Raw genomic sequence first — 21,644 nt, forward strand, 5'->3', positions numbered from 1 at the left:
GCTGTGCTCATATAATACACGTGTGGTAGCCGCGCTGGCCTCCACCGGGCATATATACAAGAGGATCTTCTGGTAAAACGTGTATAGGTGTATAAGCCTGTGCACACGTACACATGCTCGTGGATGCAGCAGCACAGGCTCGAGTAAATACGCGCGTATATATGTAGGCTCGTTGTGCTACTCCATCGGTGCGGGATGCAGCAGCAGCGGCGGCAGCAATAGCCCATGTGTTTACCACGCATTGTTCTATTGATTATTTCGGCCCGGGGTGTGTAGGCAGGAGTCGCGCCTATGAGGGCTCGCCCTCCAATCGTGTATGAAAGTACACACATTCAAGAACGCACAATACTTTACATGGATGATGCATGCATAGATAGATGCTAGAGGTATTCTTTCGTATTCACCCATCAGCAGCAGCAGCAGCAGCAGCATTGAAACTTACTCGGATAGTCGATTTCTTCTTTTGACTTTTTTGTGTCTCTTGCTGGTTTTGTTCTACACTCGACTCCGAATTAGTAGTCCGCTGCAGTGCAGCAGCAGCAGCAGCAGCAGAGGCTTGTCAAAAGCGCAACAGACAGTAGTAACACAGCCCCGACACGGATGATTGAAAAAAAGCGTATCGAGCCCGATCTCCTCCTCATGCTGCTGCTGCTGTACTAGACTGCTGTTGAACGTTCGTGCATATCGTTATACGTATAGACTATCCATCAGCGATTATATACTTACTAATTTACGACGATAGAGTCGGTAGGGGCCATTTAAAGGCTTAAAGCGTTGGAAAAAGAAGAAAATATAAAAAAATAAAAAACTATCGCAATTTTTCACATATCTTGCGAACCGTGTGCCTACCACCCCGTCGTGTTGCCAACGATACGAGCGCAGTGCTGCAGCTGTGCAAGATGAAACGCAGTATATATAGAGTTTTGTACATGCAACGCGAATGTAAGGCAGATAGCGAGCTGAGTCGCTGCCGCGCGCAAGCTCACATTATCCGACCTTGCGTACGCGTGTATGTGTGTGCATGTGCATGTGCGCACGTATATAAAAAGCGTAATTTTAGCTTTATAATGTAATTAATCGTAATTAAATAGATTACATCCCGAGAGCTCGCACGCACGCACACACACATTCGTACTATTATTATGTGTGTATGTGTGTGTTCGGGCGCACAACGATGACGACGTCAAGCGGGCATAATTTCGATGTTGGTGCTATTATAACACACGTGAACTGCACCTCGTCGTGTGTCCGTGTGTGTGTGTGTGTTTGTGTGATGCCGCGGCGCGAGATGTGATTTATTTACGGCGCGATGTAATTTGTCGATGAATCAAATAGCCAAAGGTCGCAGTGGTAAGAGCAACAGCAGCAAGTGCACATACACATTCACTAACGCACACTGATATCATGATCGCGGTGTAATAATGCAGTGCGGTGCAGCGGAGAGCGAGATCGCCGCAGCGACAGCGGCACAAGACCGACCCGGCGGCGGCGGCGGCGAAGCAATAACAGCACTATATACTCCGATAATATAGCTAAGCAGTAAGCATGTATGTAAGGCGCAGCGCACGAGAGCTGCTGCTGCTGCTGCTGCTGCTGCAGTGCACAATTTGTAAAAGGCCATCGCGTGCGCCTATGATTATCGTTTAATTTCATATTTTATATTATAACATTATACATATATATCGTCGTTGACGTCGACGAAATTACATATATTATGGGTGCTCGGGCGGCGGCGGCGGTGTCGAGTGTGATATTATAACGTCGCGGCTGCTCGACTATTATATATATATATATCGTATACAGAGGTGTGTATTATAATATATTCTAACAAAAAAAAAACGTCAGAGAGAGAGAAAAGGAGCATTTCACTGGGTACGGTGATCGCACCATACACGAGTGCGATATGCAGAATAGTGCACCGAGCATACACAGATGCATATTGCGCAATATATATTCCATTCGTCTCTGCATTTTTTCCCCGCTTCTTCGCGCGGCGGTCCCTTTTCTTCTTCTTTTTGTCGCATTTTTCATTATTTTCTCAAGTGTATATAGGCACGCCGCGCAAAAGTGAGTCTCTCTCTCTCTCTATGTAAAAGATATGTATAGGCATACACGATCGCGCCGCGCGTTAATTCACTTGACCTTTTTGTTCTCCCGCCGCCGTCGCCGCGGCGCAACGCAACCAAGGCGTTACATCCATACCAGTAGGTGCGTTGCATGAACATATTATCACGCGCACAGGTGTGTGAAGTGTATAAGTGCAGCATAGACGCCGATATAGACGGAGGTAATTATTTGGTTTCTATGTTTCTAGGGCTTGTTCGCGACTCGCCGATGCACTTTATATACTATACTAAGCGGCGCGCGTGATGTAATAAAAGTCGTGCGCGGTGTGTTTTATATATATAGACACATACATGCATACATACAATCGCAGGCTTGTTACCTTTTTTCTTATCCCGCGTTTATAATGTATATATGTATACGGAGAGAAGGAGAGTAAGAGAGAAAACGAAAAAAACGGGTCAATTAATGCAGCCAGCCCCCGCGCACGTTTTAAAGCTTCATGGCATCTTGAAGGTATCATTATCTCACTTGGCAGACGACTCCCTTTTTTATTTTAATACATGCATACTCGCACACATAAAGCTCTTCTTCTTCCTTTTTTTTTAACAGTGCGGCGCAGTATGCTTAGCGCGGAGAAATTTTCTTTCTCTCTCCATCTTTTTTTTTGTCGTTGCCTTCTTCTTCTTCTTCGTCTCCTTCTCGCTGCTGCTGTTTCCCTTCTTTCATTCTTCTCATTGCCATGTGCCAGAAGAGTGAAAATGTCTTTCGTTCTCGCGCAGCAGCAGAGCTCGCGAGAAAGCCCACATCGAGTACTTGGAAGCGAGAAAGTGCGAAGCGCAAACTCTCCCCCTCGCGTTTCTCTCTCTCTCTCTCTCTCTCTCTCCATCTTGCTCTCTTCTTTTCTTCTCCCCTGCAAACTCGCGCACACACACATACACATTTCTGCGCGAGCATACTTATTCCCATACACATTCAACGAGGAACGTAAGGAGTCGCAGACATTCGTATACGGTCATTGCCTCTTCTGTCTCTCTCTCTCTATCTCCCTTTTCTTCTCTCTTGGTAAAGGTGCATCTACCAACTTATACACAAACACACTTACATCAATATCGTATACGTGCGTCTGCGTACACGTTTTATTCCGACAATTTTTGCGTCGGGTGTATGTGTATACGTAAGACTCCGATGTCCGAGTTTCCTTCGAGGCAAGAACGCGAATCTATTTACCCAGTTGCCTACAAGTATACTATATACGCAGCTTGGCTTGGCGAGACAGAGCGCTTATAGCGCGCAGAAAATAGACAATACAAATGTGCAGGCGGCGCGAGCATTAAATCTTTCAGCTGCACACAGCACAGCAGAATCCATTGCCTCTCGTTGATCTTATATAGACTATATATACAGATACATAAGTGTGCGTATTGGCTCGCTGTAACGATTCTCCTTGAGAGCCACGAGAGTAAGAGAGTGAGAGAGACGAAGAAGAAGAGGGAGAGAGAGAAAAAAGAGCCCCAAGTGTGCAAACGGACGACGGCGAAAGTAGTTGTTTCTTGGCAAATGCCCGCGCAGACTGGAGATAGCAACAGCAGAGCAGTATATAAGCAGCGGCTCTCCTCGAGGAAAGAGAAAGGAGAACACAGAGCACGGCAACTATTACCGCGCTTGCCGCTTGCTCGGCTCGCTCCCCCTCTGTACTCTACTCTGTGCAGCACATGACGATGCGCAGTCGGAGTTTCTGCACTGCTTTGGCCCGTACCTATGTGTGTGTATACGTGTATGTGTGAGTGCGCTTCAATGGCATACATGCGCAAGCGAGCGAGCAGCAGCGGCTAACATAAACACATCGAAACAAGGTCGCGTTCGCTTACACATATACACAGGCACCACACAGACAGACAGCAGTGCAAAATGCACCGTCAACGACGACGGCTTCTAATTGCTCTAAGTGTGTGCACATGGCTCTCTCTCTATCTCACTGTCTGTCTGTATGTCTGTGCTGTATGTGTGTGTGTGTGTGTGTGTGTGTGTGTGTGTGTGTGTGTGTGTGTGTGTGTGTGTGTGTGTGTGCGTGCGTGCGAGCAAACGTTAAACCTGAGCAACGGAGCAGCGTGAATTATGATGCACGCGCGCGTAAAAACCTACGCTGCTGCACTGCGCGGCGGTAAAACTACACAACGTTAAAGAAAGACTGGGGCAAAAAAAAGAAAGAAAGAAACAACGGTAGCAGCAACAAGCACGCGGAACGAAGCCAGAGAGATTTCGAAAGGAGTGATCCTGACTCTTTTTTTTTGTCTCGAAAAATCCGACGAAATATCCATTTCGGCGGAGCCTAATGGGTATAGTAGGCTAGTTTCCGAGCGCTGAATACTGCGCGTGTGCACATACGTAGATAGACAGACGGAGAGAGCAGTGCTCCGTGAGTATATTTGGCATACACGAAAGAGAGAGAGAGAGAGAGAGAGAGAAGGTATAGGTATATGTGTGTATAAGCGCAAGGGCGGGTATTACGATGGACTTTTTCGGCTTTACCAGCTGTGCGCTCGGCGTACCTACTACTGTGCGTCGAGCTGTTATGTTACGTACATCGTATAGATATATATAATGCAAAAGAGAGAGAGAGAGAAGAGAGCGAAAAACGTCAAAGCCCCGCCGGCAGCTCGGATTGCTTCGATAGCCTGACGCCTGCTGTTGCCGGTATAAAACCCTCATCTCGATATACACGCTACGCACGCCCAAATGTATGTGTGTGTGTACCTGCGCACTCGTATACCCACCCACACACATTCGCATATAGCAGACATTCGGCTCGATGGAGCTTTGGGAACCCACAGCAGCAGCAGCAGCAGCAGAAGTGGTAGCCTAGCCGCCCGTGTACGTCTATAGATATATATCCTCCCTCTCGTGTTCAGCCTCTCTCTCTTTCTCTCTTAATTATTACGCTCGCCCGCGTTTTATTCGCACCCGTACGCCACCGCTGCTGCTGCTGCTGCTGCTGCTGCTGCTGCGCACACACAGAGCAGCAGCAGCTCGCCGCCCTGGGAAAGAACGATGGACGCTCACTGCTGCTGCTGCTGCTCGGGGGAGATCGTTACGGGTACACACGGCTCGCTCGCGCGCCAACCCAACCCAACCCGACCGCCGCCGCCGCCACCCCGACTCACCCTCCCGGACTTCCTCGTCCTCGCCTCCCCCCGTGTGTGCGAGCCGGAGCGAGGGCTCACTCTTTACACACACACATACGTACTCGTATAACATATTTATATGCTGTATAAAATGTATGTGTGCTGCGAACACGAGTTCGCCGTAGTTATTGATCATCGTCATTTACTTTTTCGCTGATGTGCAAGTTTCATGCACCAATACATGTGTGCTGAAGCCACCCACACACACACACACACACACACACTTTTACACGTAAGCCTGTGTAAGCGTGTGCGAGGCGAGTTTGTTCATCGCGATATTAAAAGCGTATGTTTACCTGCGCGAAATTCGCTACGGAATTATTTCGCTGTGTCCCTCGATGCAGCCCTCCCTGACCCTGCTGCACCTCCTTCTCCTCCGAGCCTCGTTTTTCGCGTTGGCCGGAAAAGCTTTTTATGCACTCGCTCGCCCACTCTCGTATCTCTCTCGTATCGATTAAGCGCGTGCAATTTTACGCGATAAAAATTCGTCGCTCTGCGCCCGAAAGTGCGTCGCGCTCGCAAAATACGTAGTTGACGTCGATTATCGCGTTCGTGCCCACACCCTCGCGCAGCTGCAAGCACGTCGATCGTCCGTGTGCGGTACACGATCGTGCCTGCAGCAGTGCACCCTCTTATTGGCTGTACGCAGTTTCGACGAGGGAAGAGAGAGAGAGAGAGAAATCGTTTTGAAAAAAGAATGCCAGTGTAGTATATGCGTTCGATGATGATCGAGCCGCTCCGCGAGTCCGACACATTTATGTTTTTCGTGCATGCGCGCGCGCGCGCGTGCTTGAAAAGCACTCGAAAGCTCGAGTCAGGTTTTCGAGTTCCGTACGCGCGCGATCGATCAGCTCGAGTTGATTAATTTACCCTCTACACAGAATCCCACTTCTCGAAAATACGGCAAAACAAAAACAATACCGCTCGTTTGTTATAATATTTTTCTAACATTTCCCTTTTCGTTACTTTTTTTTTGTTGTTTTCGATTTCGATTCCAAGTGCATACGAGTATCGCACAGCAGCATTTACCTGTTGCATTTACGCTCTTAAACTTGGTTTATTTATTTTCTTCTTTCTCTCTCTCTTACTGCTGGCTTTTGCGGTGAAGAAACACATTTCTCCCTCGGATCTTGTAGCACTTCTCTTTTTTTTACGCGCTCGCCCAAGGTTAAAGCTCACCGGCCAAGTCGAACGAACAATCGACACACTTTGGGATCGTTTCTTATATAAAACTCTGAACTACACGCTACACGGATGGTATACATTGTGTTTTAGCACAGCGAACAAGAATCGATCGATCAAAAAAAAAAAAAAGGAGGAAAAAAAACGTTAATCGCTTTTTGAGGTCAAAGACTCGTATCGAGCTCTCGTTGCCGTTGCTATGCTGTTATATGCTCTGCTCTCGTGTAGCAGCAGCAGCACAGAATATATGTCGTACATATAGTTCACTTTATACATACATACGTATATAAGCGGATTCGTTCATCTAAAATTGTACAATCAACGGTGTGTGCGGGGAGTTTACGCAACTTCGCGTTTCTGCTGGCATGCGGTTAGACTCATTCCCGGTAGGTTAAACTCTACAGAGAGATTCGCAGAGAGCTCGAGAGCAAGAGAGAGAGAGAGAGAGAGACAGAAAAGTCTTTGCTATATGCGCGCCTATATTATACACAGACACACCGAACATATACTCACACCTCAGAAGCTCAGGCAGCAGCGAGCAACTAATTATACGAGATGTACGTGTAACCCTTGATGATGCAAGATTTCCTTGCTATATATGCGATGCACAAGAGTAGAGTGGAGTTCCAAGTATTACACGAGAGATGGAAAGACGAGCAAATATCTCTCTCGTGAAGCTTTTTGTTGCCAACGGCGACATTACTACTACCGCGCCCAAGTTTAAAGGGGGGGGGGCCTATTTCTTAATATAGTAATTATCCCACGAGAATTGAGTTTTTGACCCAGTAATATATACGACATTTATTTTATCTCGCAAACGTATTCTAATGTGTTTTTGTTGTTGTTGTATCGTTGCAGGTCGTATCCGTCACCCGTGTCGAACGGCGGCAACGGCGTGGTGACGAACGGCGTCGCCACGGTGAACTGCTCCGGCGTGCTGGTGAAGCAGGAGGCCCGCGACGACGGCTACGAGACCAGCCCGGACCTGGAGATGCGCAGCACGGGCGGCGACAGCAGCGCCAGCCAGCAGTATCACACCCCGCTGACCCCGCACACGCCCCACACCCCTCACACGCCGCACACGCCGCTGACGCCGATCTCGGCGACGCCGCATCAGCCCCAGCAGCCCATCAACGGCGCGGCGGGCGCCGGTAGTGGCTCCAACGGTAACGGGGTGGCGGCGGCGACGCAGGGACAGGCGCAGGGACAGTTGGGACAGGTGAGAGCACGACGACGACGACTTCGTAGATATATGCATAACTCGAACCGCGACCGCTGCTGACCGTTGCAGCCGCATGCACATGCGTCACCGCGCGAAATGTGTTCTTGACGCGTACCCACCCAGCGGCAGTCGCTGTTTCTCAAACAATCGACTGTATTGCTTCCGGTTTCTGTTATCGCTCACGCGCGTATTTCTCCTAATCTGCGTATACTCGCTATATAGTACGCGGGTCGATAAGATTAGAGAGCTCCGAGCTGCGAGCGCGCGGAGGAACGTGGCCTTGAATACCGGCTTTTACGCGCGAAATTTTAAGCGCGACGAGACGGCGATAATTTATATTGGCTAATTCGCGCGCGGGCTCTCAATAACCCGCGTTCACGGCGCCAGTCAAGGGCTCTCGTTCTCTGACCCGCTTTACGTAATGCCTCCACCGTGCAATCTCGATCGCGCTTATTGTTTTCGTTACGCAAAAAAGAAATCTCGAGAGTGCCCAAATAAAGAAGAAGAAGAAAGACAAAGGGAAAAAATTACCATATCGGAATTAATACGTCACGCGAGGACGCGGATGGTAAATTAGCGGACTCGACCTCTCCGCATAGCGCCGAGAGAGAAAAGTTTATCGCTCTCTTCCCGCCGCCACCGAGTTCATAATACTTTCGGCTCTGTGAAAACGTGTGTATTATTATCCATATACCTATAGTAGTAGGCATTGGCGGGCGCGCGCAGGCATGTTCGAAAAGCTAACTATATTGGCGACGTCGGCGTCGTCGTCGTCTCTAATGCGCGAGCCGAGCCGAGCGAATAGCGGTATAACCAACAGGTGTTCAATAACGACTTTGAATAATGTTTGAAGTTCAAGCCTTGCGCGCCGCGCTGTGTTCGGAGCTGCATCCACGCTTCTCTTTCTGGTCGACCGAGAGAGAGCGAGCGAGAGAAAAGCTCGGGAGTATAATAATGTAGCGCGTGCGCAGTGCGAGATCGATAACTCTAGCCACGTCGTCGTACAGGGTAGGTGTATTATATCGTCACGCGAACATTTTTTCTTTCTCTACTTCTACTTCGTTTTTTTTTCATCAATCGCGTAATGTTTCGCGATAGGGAATTAATTATTTTCTTCCCTTCTCTCGCTCTTTCCGTGTCTACACAATAACGCGTCGCACGAGTGCCAATTCTCGAGCTCGAGTTCTCCCGAAGTAAACTCGAAAGCTCGAAAGCTCCCAATACAATATCGACTAATCAATTAGGGCACAAATTATCCATCCAATCGAACCTCCAATAATGATAACGTCCTTGGATTCTCGCGCAGGTATCGATAAAATGCGAGACCTCGGTGGATCCTTACTCGTTCGTCGACGAGGAGATGACCATGGCCAGCATGAGGCCATCCAGCAGCAGTCCGAGCGACGGCAATCACTCGTCCGACATGATGATGAGTAATCAGCAGCAACAGCAACAGGGACCACCTCCGCCGCCGCCACTCGGTATGGGCTCGCAACAACCGCAGCAGCATAATCCACAGCAACAATTGGGCAATCCGATGGCGAATTCCATGTGTCCGAGTCCGATGCAGCATCCGATGCAAATGCAGCAGCAGCAGCAGCAGCAGCAGTTGATGAACGGAGCGGTGAATCCACAATTGGGCCCGGTCCCCAAGAAGCGAGGAAGGAAGAAGAAGTGCGAGATGATTCTCACCCCGGAAGAGTAAGTCTATCACTATCTATCTAACGTATATCCTTGCCGTGTCACACTTGCAGGCGCGAATATTATTAAGCACGCGCATATAACGACTCGTTTCCTCGTCGTCGCGGGATCGCGACGATTTAATTGCACTCTCGGTGTAATTTGCTCGCGCGTACGTACGTACGTACCAGCTCGTGTCAAGTTTTGATTATGTTTATAGCGTACGTAATATAATAGCCTCCGAGCGCAGAGATTCGTTGTCCGATGTAAAATTGCTCGTAATAATTTTTTCTCTTCTGTCTCTCTCTCTCTACTTCCAGGGCCGAGCTAGCCGAGGCCAAGAAACGAGCGAAAACGTACAAGGAGCGCAAGAAGCACGACAGGTTCGACGGCATGCCCGAGGAGGAGGTCAGCAAGCGAGTGCTGCCGGATCATCTGGCGCCCGATCTCGACATCATCATCGTAAGTTTTACTTTCCCGCACGACCTCATCTAAAACTCTTGTAAAAGTCCGTATGCGAGTGTGTCCGTGTGTTTTTGCATGCGTGTACGATGATGAAGAAAAAAGCTCGAAGCCGAGAGAATCGAGCCTCATCAGCTTACAAGAGGCGTCGTTTTCTCTACTCTAGACGGTCGCGCGCGCGGCCCTCGCAATCTCCGTCTGTGACGACGACGACGACGACGTTTTGTTCGATGCTTAACTACTGCGAGCCGAAGCTGGGGCTCGTCTTATACGTAAGAGCTCGTATAAGCGCTCGTCGACGCTCAAGATGATTCTTGAGACCGACGACGACGACTCGTCTCACATTTTTCAAAAACTTCGACTGCGAAGCTCGAGCGGCGCGACCCGTGCAGTTAAAATTACTTCAATTTTACAGCGCCGCGAGGCACCAACTACCACTGACACGACCACCGGCATAAACTGTGGACTTCTCTAATTTAAAAGTTAAAAATTTCCTCCTCGGCAGAAGCCAGTAGAAAAGCGTGAAAATTTCGTAATTGAAACTCAATTATTATGACTTTTTTTTTTTGAACCCGCGTAGTAGGTACGGCCACGCGCCACTTGCACTTGCACAACCACCACTACTACCACTGCTACCACTGACTTTGTCACAAATTGGAAATGCGTAAAGTAAGTCTCTCTTACTTTCATTTCGTGCAGGCTGCACTTACATTTAACAATATCCTTGGCCCCTTCAGCGTAGCGGGGGGACGGGGAAGCTCACACCCTTGGAAGTAACCCAAAGGCAGAGGCAAGAGAGAGGCGAGGTGTAACTCGGTTAACGGGAGAAACGAGAGCTCGAGCGAGCGTACCAACGAAATTATTACAAGTCGACTCGCGCAATTTCGCTCTATTATATAGGGCGTATAAACCGAGCTTTGAGCCAGTCGTCCGAAGAAGAAGAAGTAGTAGGTACGTTTGAACGCGGGGGGATGAACAAAGAGAGGTACTACTCGCGCGCGAAGTCACTGGAATATTACAAATTTGACTTTTATTAAAAAATGTACGCGCGCACCATTCTTATAAATATGCGAGCAATAAGATAGTCGGGTTCTTGTATAATATCCTTCGCGAGTGTGCAGTGTGCATCTCTTACCTTCCTCTTCATCCTTTGGTTTTTTTTTCTTTTCACGACCTAAATTCATCGAAAATCAAGCGCCAATGATGATATATCGTGCTTACGTACGCGGCCTCATCGTCGCAGATACTCGACATGTCCATGGTTTTACATTTCAAATTAAAGCTTGCGAAGATTAACACGAGTCAACGCGCGTCGGAAAAGTAATATAAATGAAAAAAAATTTGATCCGGAAGAGAGAATGTGTACAATTAAATCCTCGCTCGCGCGCGCCCGACAAAATTGGTAGCGAGGCGAAATAATAGGTACGAAATGTGTGTGTGTGTGCAAGCTCGATTGAAGCATCGAACCTTTTTTTTTTCGTTGCATCGCGCGCCGAAATCAGACTATACCTATATATCTATAATACAAGCTCATGTGCATTATCCCTCTTTGATCAACTTGACAACGTCCGCGCGCGGGAGGCATATCAAAGATCCAATGGGCCAATTCGCGTGGTATAGTCCTCTACTGTACACACACACACGCACACATACTCGACGTTTGAATTTCCTTTTCATTACAGGCTTTCTCGCTCTCTCCCTCACACTCGCTCCGTCACTCTGTATATGGAATTAAAACGCGTTGAAATAAATTAAAAAAAAAAAAAAAAAAAAAAAAAAAAAAAAAAAGAGTGAGCGAGCCTCCGTACCACCCGCATCGGATATTGGTCGGTTGTGCCGCGCCGAGAGGACACATGACGCGCGCGCGTCCCTTTGTAGGATTTAACGCCAAATTGAGCTCGTATATAGCCGAACTTCGATAAATTTGTTGTTTGTTCGCATTTATATATATGTGTGCCTGTGTGTGGATATATAGCTTTTCCGATGCTTTAACGGGGCGCATTCGGCCGAGGGTATATAGTATAGTATACAGGTGTGTTATTTCGATGCGAGCGAGAGAGAGGCGAGAGTTATCTTTTTTTATTCTCTGCGACTGGTCGCGCATGCTGCTCGAATGAGCTTTAATAAAGTCTCAATTAGAATTATCGACCGATGAAAGGTTTTGTTTTGCTTTGTCGCCCGTTGTCGTATTTCTCTCTCCTTTCTATGTTTTTTGTTTGTTTTTTTTTGTTATTTTTATTTTTATTATTTTGGCGCGAGAGGCATCGATCAAACTATTATCTATCCGTATGAGTTTCGCGTGTCTCTGCAGCCGTACGAAGGCGCGTAACGAGCGAGGCTTAACGCGTCAACGTGCGTCTCTTTATCTCTCGACTGCTGCCGTGTGTGTTTCGCTGTTGGCTGGACCCCCGAATAAAAAAAAAAAAAAAACAACAGAGAGTACGAGTAGAATCGCAAGGCATAAATTACCGAGAGGAGAGAGGCGCGCGCGAGATAACGTCAGCCGAATAAAGGGATTATCCCATCACTCAAGGCTTTACAGAAGTAAAATACACATATTATATTGCGTAATAATCGCTATATAAATTCCTGGCAAGCGACTGTGACAGCAGACAAGAGAAGAGCGGGGGGAGGAATATATTCAAGTTGGTTTACAGCAAGACGTGCAATAATCAATGAAAATCCATTACGTCATTATATAATGTACTTACTTCGACGCGCAGCGATGCGCATCGAGAAGCAATAAAAAGATAAAAAATATACAAAAAAAAATTCATAAACCCATTCGAGCGGACTCGAGCACATAATCGTCGTCGTACAATATACATAAATAAATAATACACGGGCAAGAGCGAAAGTGACTCCCGGAGTATAACGAGGTACACCGACCATTCGTTATCGCTCTTTTTTCCTCGCCGCATCTTCTTCTGCTTCTACTTGTACTTTTTTTGCGCGTGCGGCAATATTACGATGTGCATTGATAAATCGATGCCGTGTATAAATTTCGCGCCGCGGCCCGTACGCTCGATTGAGATGTGCTGCTGCGGACTCGCGCGCGCGCAATATTAATCGCACTCGTTTGCGGATTCGCGCGCGAGACATTATGCGGCGTATACGTGTATGTACGTGTATGTGCGCACGAATACGCGGCAGTGGAATAATGAGTGATCAACGAAAAGTGTTTCGGTAAATTACGAGTAATGAATTATTGTAGCGCAGCAGTGGCGGCGGCGGCAGCACACATATAGAGCTTGATCGTCGCGTAGTCGCGTAGCGCACCTGTAATTATACTTTTCAATGACCTCAAGCGGTGGATGGTAGTAGTGGCGGTAAACGTTCAACATTTTGAAATTCATCGACGTCATTAAAAGGCCATAATCGAATTATTGGCGTCAGCAGCAGATTCATCGCGTATAGTTGTCGCGCGTACCGATGCTGCTGCTGCTAAAACTGGAGAGAAGTGAACGTATGCGCGTTTCGAAATGCGCGCCAACCGCTAAAAAATGATCGCGCTCCTTGGATTTTGGTATTTCATCCTTGGGCTTGGTATATTAATTACCATCTCTAACCTCCAAAGTGGCTGCCGCACGGTTATATACACGCGCGCGAGCGAGCATATTAGCGTTGCGCAACAGGTATACAATACACACACACAGCAGCAGCAGAGTAGTTAGTATACACCTGACCAGTTGTGTGTACACACATTTCATGCGCTCCGACGACGTTGCGTAATAGCACGCCGAGGCCTATGCTGTATGCGTACACACTTTCCGCATCTTTATTATTCTTTTTTTTTTTGCTGCCGCTCTATGTACTGCCTGCGATGAATCATCGTGAAAATTTATCGACGGGAGAAAAACTCGTTTTTTCGGAATGAAATCATCGAGCTTGCGGCGATATGCTACGAACGCACGAATGTCTCATTTTTTGACTGAATTATTCCGCATTCGTGTGTAATTTCTCTTTCTTTTCTGTTATTCATTCCAAAGTACACTAGCTGTTGTACTACTGCACAATATAGAGAGAGAGAAAGAAGCCTAATAAGTAACGCACGACTGGCATTAAATATGGAGCTCTGTGGGTCTCGCCCCCGAATGCGTAGTAGTAGCCCGCGATTATCCAAATGACAATAATTACATTTATCCGTGTACGGTATTATGTACTCTGCGACGCATGTGCCACCAACGAACGGGCGGCACAAATAGTAGCGTAGTAGCAATAAAGAAAACGTGTAGCTTACACGCGCTATACCCCATATAGAACGTGTGCAGTTGTGTCGCGTAGCAGCAGCAGCTAGGGCTACTACTAGGGGAGAGCCAAAAAGGAAGACAAAAAAAAAATAAGAACGACGCCGAAGGAAAGAAAAGAAATCGCAAGGAAACACGCTTCTGCGCGTCTGGGTATAGTAACAGAGAAAATAAAAGTAAGACGTCGCCTCGCGTTAACTAGGGGGATCGGGCGAGTATATACACTATCGTACGATATACGCGCGGGGGCGGTCGGGCGAACATCGGCGACGTCGTCCTTGTCTTCGTTCGTCCTTCTGCTGCTACTGCCGCGAAGTCGTCCTATACTATACGTCGTCTTTGCCGGAAATGAAGTGGAAATAAGCCTGCGTCTCTCTCACTCGCTCTACCCTCCAGCAATGTATAATGGTATATATACATAGGAGACCAGCAAGCAGTAGTAGTAGTTTCTTGCTAGTAGCTACGGTGCTAATTTTGTCGCTCGGTGCGCGGCAAACTGACTTCGTTTCGTCGAAAGTGATCGAAGTCGAGAGAGAGAGAGAGAGAGAGAGAGAGAGAGAGAGAGAGAGAGAGAGAGAGAGAGACCTTGTCGTCCTTGGACGCGCATACGTACGTAATATTATAGGTATGTGTGTGAATGTGCGTTTATGAGCGACCCCTCTCATTTTTTTTTCTGTGTGCTCTTTACGGTCGCGTACGTAAAGACGCGTAATCGCAGAGCACACATATTGGCCGAAATCTATGTAACTGTGTACGAGTGAGCGTACACAACATTTACCTACGTATAATCTTTGCTTTGGCTTTTTCAGATTGGCATCAATCCTGGTCTGTTCGCCGCTTACAAAGGTCACCACTACGCCGGCCCTGGCAATCACTTCTGTAAGTCTTCAAAAAAATCTTTTTCCTTCCTCGTCAATCATATATCTATATAATACACAAGTATCATCACGTGAAAATTGTCAGATTGTTTTTGGCTGCTAGCTCTCTAGCGCGCGCATAATATGGAAAACGCAGCTTTTAGCTTGGAGCTAGATCATGTGCGGGTGTGCATATTACGCATTATATAGTGTAACGCACACAGCTGACTGTGTCGAGCCGCAGCAGCGCCAAGTCCGAGTCGCTGCTTACGCAATGTATTTTGGCCGCCTTCGTTAAATATGCATAGCGGAATGCGTAATTTTCGGTCTGTGCGAAGATCGACCATGAGTCGTCGCCGTCGACGTTTCTGTTGTACACACTTGAATACGTGCGGAGAGAGAGAGGAAACGCGTTGTCGTATACACACACTTTAAGGCCATTACTCGCGCGATAACAATGCAAAATGCGCGCGCGCGAAACTTCATGCATATTTATACGCATCGCGATTATAAAAAAGCAGCGCGCGTGCGTTACGCAATTGCGAAATGAGCAACGCACAGCGGCGCAGCGCGGTACGCGTGCCACATCGCAGACCAGCGCGCGCGCGCGCGAGCTTTTCTCATTTTCATACGGCGAACCCCGTGCGCCTGCGGCTGCTGCGCAGGCATATAAGGGTGCAGAGAGAAAATATGCGCGAGGGCGCGGGCAAAATTTTTACTGCGCGGCGTTGCGCGGAGGGTGGCCCAAAAAAATAAAAAATAAAAAGTAAAACTCGGCACGCGCCGTACTGCGTGCTGCTCTAAAAAAAAAAAAAAAAGTTTCGACGTTCTATCTGGGTCACGCTCTCTCGCAAAAGCTCTCGCACACATATACGTATATATCCTATACCTCTCTGACCGTGCGTGCTGCTATGCTGCGAGCGCGAGGGGAAAAAATATTTGCGGTGTATAGAGAGACTGCTGCGATGAATGAACACTCTCTCTGCAAGCTCGATGCTTTCAATGAATTTATCGGTGCGCGCATATACACGACGAGACGTGCGAGCGCAAGATGACGTGTGTGTGTGTGTGTGTGTGCCACGAGTGTGAATGTGCTATACGTGTAAAAAGTACATATACGCTCGCGGATCGCGTCATCTATCTTCCGCCCCAATATGCGCGTGTATATACGATGTAATCTCCAGCGCTAGCTCGCACTCGCCGAGCTTTACATGTATTTCCATTTATATTTGCCGTGCATCGGTGTGCAGCGGAGTGTACTGTACGCTCTGGCTTCTCCATATCTTACTCGATTTTGTACGCGCGGCCGCGTGCGGTCGGCTCGCTCTCTCGAGCTCACGCTGGAACACATTTCACAAAATGTGTGCTGCTGCTGCTGCTGCTGCGGCGGCTTTAAAATTATTTATACGCGAGAGAGAGAAAACCCCCCGCGCTGATACACTTTTGCGCTCGTTTTCGGCGAGGAGCGGCCCGGATTTAGTTTTGTGGAACATAAATAGTAAGAAGGATCCATGTGTTGTTGCTCGAAGAATGTCCTTGTATACCGCGCGTGACGATCGACGTTATAACATTGTACATAGGTTGGAGCGAGGAGCCGAAGAATAAAAAGCTCGCGATATTCAGCCTGGAGGCGCTTTAATAATATATATTCCTCGGAGGAATAGTTCACTAATAGCTTAGAGGTTGGGCTGTTGCTGCTGCTTTAGCCACCCTCGCGCGCGACGATTAGCTCTATCCCTCTCTGTCACTGTTGCTGCGTAGCTTGTTATTCCAATGCGCAGCACGCGGGGGTAAATAAAAGGGCAGCAGCAGCAGCTACGCAGCTCGCTCGCATATTATTAGGTGCGCTGGAGGCACGACAACTATGTCGCGTATCTGGGGCTGTAACTATCCGCGGGCTTGACGCTCGCACACACACACACATATTCACGTGGGTGACTGCGGGCGATATATGTAACGGGCGCATACCTCGCGTTCGTGCACATACATAAACATACTCGCGAACAGACAAAGCTACATATACGTATCGCACGTGCGTGTATGTGCCCCTTGTTGCAGCACATAGTAGCTGCACATATCGCTACATGCTAAACTCTGTGTTATATACCGTATTGCGCGTTCGAACGCAGCTGCACGGTTGCCTAGGCTGATATACACGCGCATTATAATATAGGCTTGCTGCACTGTAGACTACTATACGCACTGCGCGATAATAGGAAAAAAGAAGCTCCGTCGGTGCCGGCTGTGTGTCCCTCGCTCGCGCGCGCATACACACACACACAGACACTGACACATACAGACGCAGCGCTGCACTATTATACACAGAAGCAAGCACGAGCGAGCTAGGCATCGGAGTGGAAAAGCTTCTTCTATTTTTAATGCGTGCACAGACAGAGAATGAGAGAAACGACCGAGCGAAGCGACTATATTGTTATCGAGTATATCTATATCAGGCCTAATGCGCCTTGTATATACCACCGATGAGCCGTTGTTGCTGCTGCGTGCACGAGAGGCTTTAATAAACATTTTTGCGCGTCGATGACTGCATAGCCGCGTAGCCGTAGCCACTGTGCAGCCTCTGTGCTCTGCTACGCGCGCATATATGCATGTAACGCACACGCGTCTATATACGCACATTCGTACGAATACGTGCGTGCGTGCGTGTGTATCATCGTCGCTGCTGTTTACGCAATGTACGCCTATTATGCCTGCATGACTAGTCCATATAATACCTCGTCGGTGCACACACGCATCCATAGAGAGAGAGAGAGAGAGAGAGAGCGCGCAGCACACCAACCCCCGGGAAAATCCTGGAAAATCCAACGTAGAGAAAATAACGACTGTAACCGTTCTCTCTCTCTCTCTCTCTCTCTCACTCTATAGCTGGCGCATCATGTATAATATATGGTATATAGCATATATATGCACATGTATGTGTAACGCTCAACTACCTTTCAGCCTTTCGCAGCTGTACATATATACGTTGAGCTTGCACAGCAGAGCGCCATATATACTTCCATGCTGCTGCTCGCGTAAAAATATATACATATATATTTGTAATATGTACACACACACGTATGTACTATATAGAGCTACATCATGAATGTATGCATGGTTCGCTCTCTCTCTCTCTCTCTCTCTTTGCCAGTGCAGCACATGCACATGCACGTGCATGTGTGTGTGTGTGAGTGAGTGAGTGCGCAAGAGCGACAGAGCGTTACTCTGCTGCCATGCAGCCAAAGCCAGACTCTATGCTAGCTGGCATGTGGCATATAACGTGTACACGTATAAGTGCACGATCATACGTACATAATGTATGTGTGCGCGTATAAAATATACCAGCTCGATTTTCAGCGCGCTGCGCGCGCTCTCTTCTTTCTTGTCAATTTTTGCCATTTTTCAATATTTAAAATAGAAAGACAAGAAGAACGAAGATTATGTTATAAACTGTTAACATCGAAATTAGTCTTAAGTCGACAATAATTTAATATTCCACTTTCTCGACTTACGATAACACTCGTATTTGCGCGCCACTACAATAATTTCAAGCCACTGAACGACCGACCAATCACAGCGATTAATAAATTGCTTATGCTAAAAACCTCACCACTCTTTTAGGATAGGATATATGTTATATATGTATAGAGGGCCCTTGTGGCAGCGTCAGGCAGTATCAGAGAGAGAGAGAAAGCCCGAAGGGGTGTAGAGAGGCAAAGAGAGGCGGAGAAGCAGCAGCAGCAGAGTGAGGAAGCTATATATATGTCTACCGTGGTATATATGTATGTATGGAGCTGCGAGGCAAGGGGGTGTGCTAGAGAGAGAGAGAGAGGAACGAGAGGCAAGCGGGGGGTTTTAGCAAGAGGTCTCTGCACCATAATGAGTGGTGCGAGCAGCAGCAGCAACAGCACGTACAGCCCTGACTGTGTGTGTGTGCGTGTATATGTGTATGTATGTATGTAGCCGACATAGCCCAAGCTATATCTACCTATATATCTATATAGCCAAGCGCGCACAGTGCATGTATAGCACTGTGCGCGCATAGCGGCTTGCGTGTGTATATAGCTATAGTAGAAAAGCTCGTGAACGAGCGAGCGAGAGAGAAGCACAGAATATATATAGAAAGGCTCTCTCTCTCTCTCTCTCTCTCTCTGCACAGGATAAAAAGGGGGTGGAGAGCGACGGGTTGGGGTGTTATATGCGCGCTCACTCGTTCGCTCGGGGGTAAAAAGGGGGGTGCGAGGCGCGCGCGCGGGCGGACGGAGGGAAGAGGTGGTGCGCGGGGGAGGTTGGATGTTGGATGCTAGAGCTGCGGAGCTCGTTCGTTCGCTGAATGCGCGCCAGCCCGAGAGAGAGAGAGAGAGAGAGAAACTCTGCTCTGGGGAGAAAAGAGCTTTCCGTACGCTCTCTAGCATATATATATATATACTAGGGGGGCTGCGCCCCCCTGCTCGCTCCGCTCGCCAACCCCCCGTTAGGGCGATATACATTTTATTTTTTAATGAGGAAAAGGGTTTATCTTTAATAATTTTATAGTTTAAAGATTTCTACTCATAATATTTATAGTCCACATTTACCACAAAAATGGACATTTAACCCAAAATCTACCAAAAAAAATATTTTTAAAAGGCCATATTTAGATGTTGGTATTGTGATAGTTTTGTCTTATGTATATAGGTCATATCATAAAAGAGTTAATAGCTCAAAAAATCGAATTTCAACTAACTATGTACTCTTAAGGATTATATTGAAAAATGAAAATCCAAAAAATCTTAGCCCTCTAGCTCCATCCCTCATGGATTTATAGGGGCTCAAAGTTGGATATTCAAATTTTAAATTTAATTCAACTTTTCTGAGGTGATTTTGAAAAAATGGTTGAATCATGTTTTTATGTGTAAAATTTGATGAGGAATTAAAATTTGTACTCAAAAATCATATTCATAGCCTAAAAACCCTTTAAAATGGAAAAATATCATAAAAGACCAAAAATAAAGTTGTTCATCTCCAGCGAATAGGCCAGAATTGTAATATGTTCATCGAAAGGCCAAAATACAATTTTAGATAAATTTTGGTAATCGGTTGAGCATTAGAGACAACCCATGGCATTCGATAGAGCAAAAAACATGGTTTTTCTCTTATTTTCCATGTTTTTTACCCTTTTGAATGGTTAATTTTACACACAAAAAACATGATTCAACTATTTTTTCAAAATCACCCAAGAAAAACAGAATTAAATTTCAAATTTGAATATCCAACTTTGAGCCCCTATAAATCCATGAGGGATGGAGCTAGAGGGCTAAGATTTTTAGAATTTTTATTTTTCAGGTAATCTTTAAGAGTATATATTTAGTTAAAATTCGATTTTTTGAGCCATCAACTCTTATAATATGGGTTTATAATTAACCTCTGATCAATATTAAAAAAGTTATAAACAATTTACTGCGAAAAAACACGATTTTGAATCTAGAAAGAAAAGACTTGAACTGTGGCCAATAATACCTAAAATTGTGGAATAATGACCTACAGTTTAAAGTACTGTATGTGGAATTTGAATATTCAACATGGTAGACTCCAAAAAATACACTTTTCCCAAGAAATTTACCAAAAAATGTTCCAAAAAATGTACTTTTTTGTTCGAAAACGATCAACATTAGAAAAAAAAGTTATTGAATATTCAAATCCTACCTACAGTACTTTAAACTGTAGGTCATTTTTCCACAATTTTAGGTTTTATTGGCCACAGTTCAAGTCTCTTTCATAAAAAAAATTTCAATCAAAGTTATTTTTCAAGATTTCAAATGGTGTTTTTTCGCTGTAAATTGTTTACAACTTTTTTAATATTGATCAGAGGTTAATTATAAACCCATATTCAAAAAGTACATTAAATTTTACATAGAAAATGAGTACTCAAAAATTTTTCTCGCTATCATACGATAATTTAATTTTATACTACAATAGAGAAAAAAATTCTGTCTGGCTTGGCGTTAACGGGTTAAAAGAGCGAAAAATGTCACATTCGACTATGTATTTTGTTTTTTTTTTTAAGGTCATATTGGAGACAGTACAATTAGAAAAAAGCCCTAATTCGAACTTAATTTAAGGTTAGATGGGGGCTTCATTTGCGTCTGTAACGCCCTTTGAGGTCCAAGGTTGAGCCCTCCAAAAAGTTTCGCATAGACCTATTTCGATGTAAAATTTAATGCCCTTTCAGAAACTGAGCTCAAAATTTCAATTCTTTGCGTAATAAAAAAGTTATGGCTACTTATACGAAAAAAAACGTAAAATTTTTTGCTAAAAATCAAGTTTTTGATTTTTTTTCACAATGTTACCGTTAGGGAATCACGATATAAATATGATCAGGGGTAATCAAGACTATCAAAGTATCTCGGGTAATTTTTATGGAATTTTCGAACCACTACTTCAAACAAAAAAGAACTTATATTCATATTAAACATAACTCATTTTTACTCGAAAACTACTGAATTTAGAGAAAAAGTGCAAAAAACCAAAGTTAGAAAAAGAGTTCAAAAATTCCATAAAAATTCTCTGAAATGCTTTGACAGTCGTGATTACCCTCATATTTATATCGTGATTCCCTAACGTAACATGGTGAAAAAAAATCAAAAAGTTGATTTTTTGCAAAAAACTTTACGTTTTTTTCCGTATAAGTAGCCATAAATTTTTTATTACGCAAAGAATCAAAATTTTGAGTTCAGTTTCTGAAAAGACATTAAATTTTACATCGAAA

The 21,644-nt window shown here is 46.0% G+C and overlaps 1 protein-coding gene across 1 annotated transcript in view; it reads left to right on the plus strand.

Moving 5' to 3' along the window:
- Positions 1-15,685, plus strand: part of LOC111694519 (alpha-protein kinase 1-like) — a 65,531-nt gene extending 49,846 nt beyond the window's left edge. The window contains exons 2-5 of the mRNA XM_023462985.1: positions 7,290-7,650; positions 8,960-9,354; positions 9,654-9,795; positions 14,852-15,685. Of these exons, the coding sequence (XP_023318753.1) occupies positions 7,290-7,650; positions 8,960-9,354; positions 9,654-9,795; positions 14,852-14,974 (1,021 nt within the window). The 3' untranslated portion in view covers positions 14,975-15,685. The remainder of the gene's footprint in view (positions 1-7,289; positions 7,651-8,959; positions 9,355-9,653; positions 9,796-14,851) is intronic.
- Positions 15,686-21,644: the final 5,959 nt, after the last annotated feature.

The sequence above is a fragment of the Trichogramma pretiosum genome, unplaced genomic scaffold, assembly GCF_000599845.2.
Source record: "Trichogramma pretiosum strain Unisexual culture from Peru unplaced genomic scaffold, Tpre_2.0 scaffold14, whole genome shotgun sequence".
Taxonomy (NCBI): domain Eukaryota; kingdom Metazoa; phylum Arthropoda; class Insecta; order Hymenoptera; family Trichogrammatidae; genus Trichogramma; species Trichogramma pretiosum.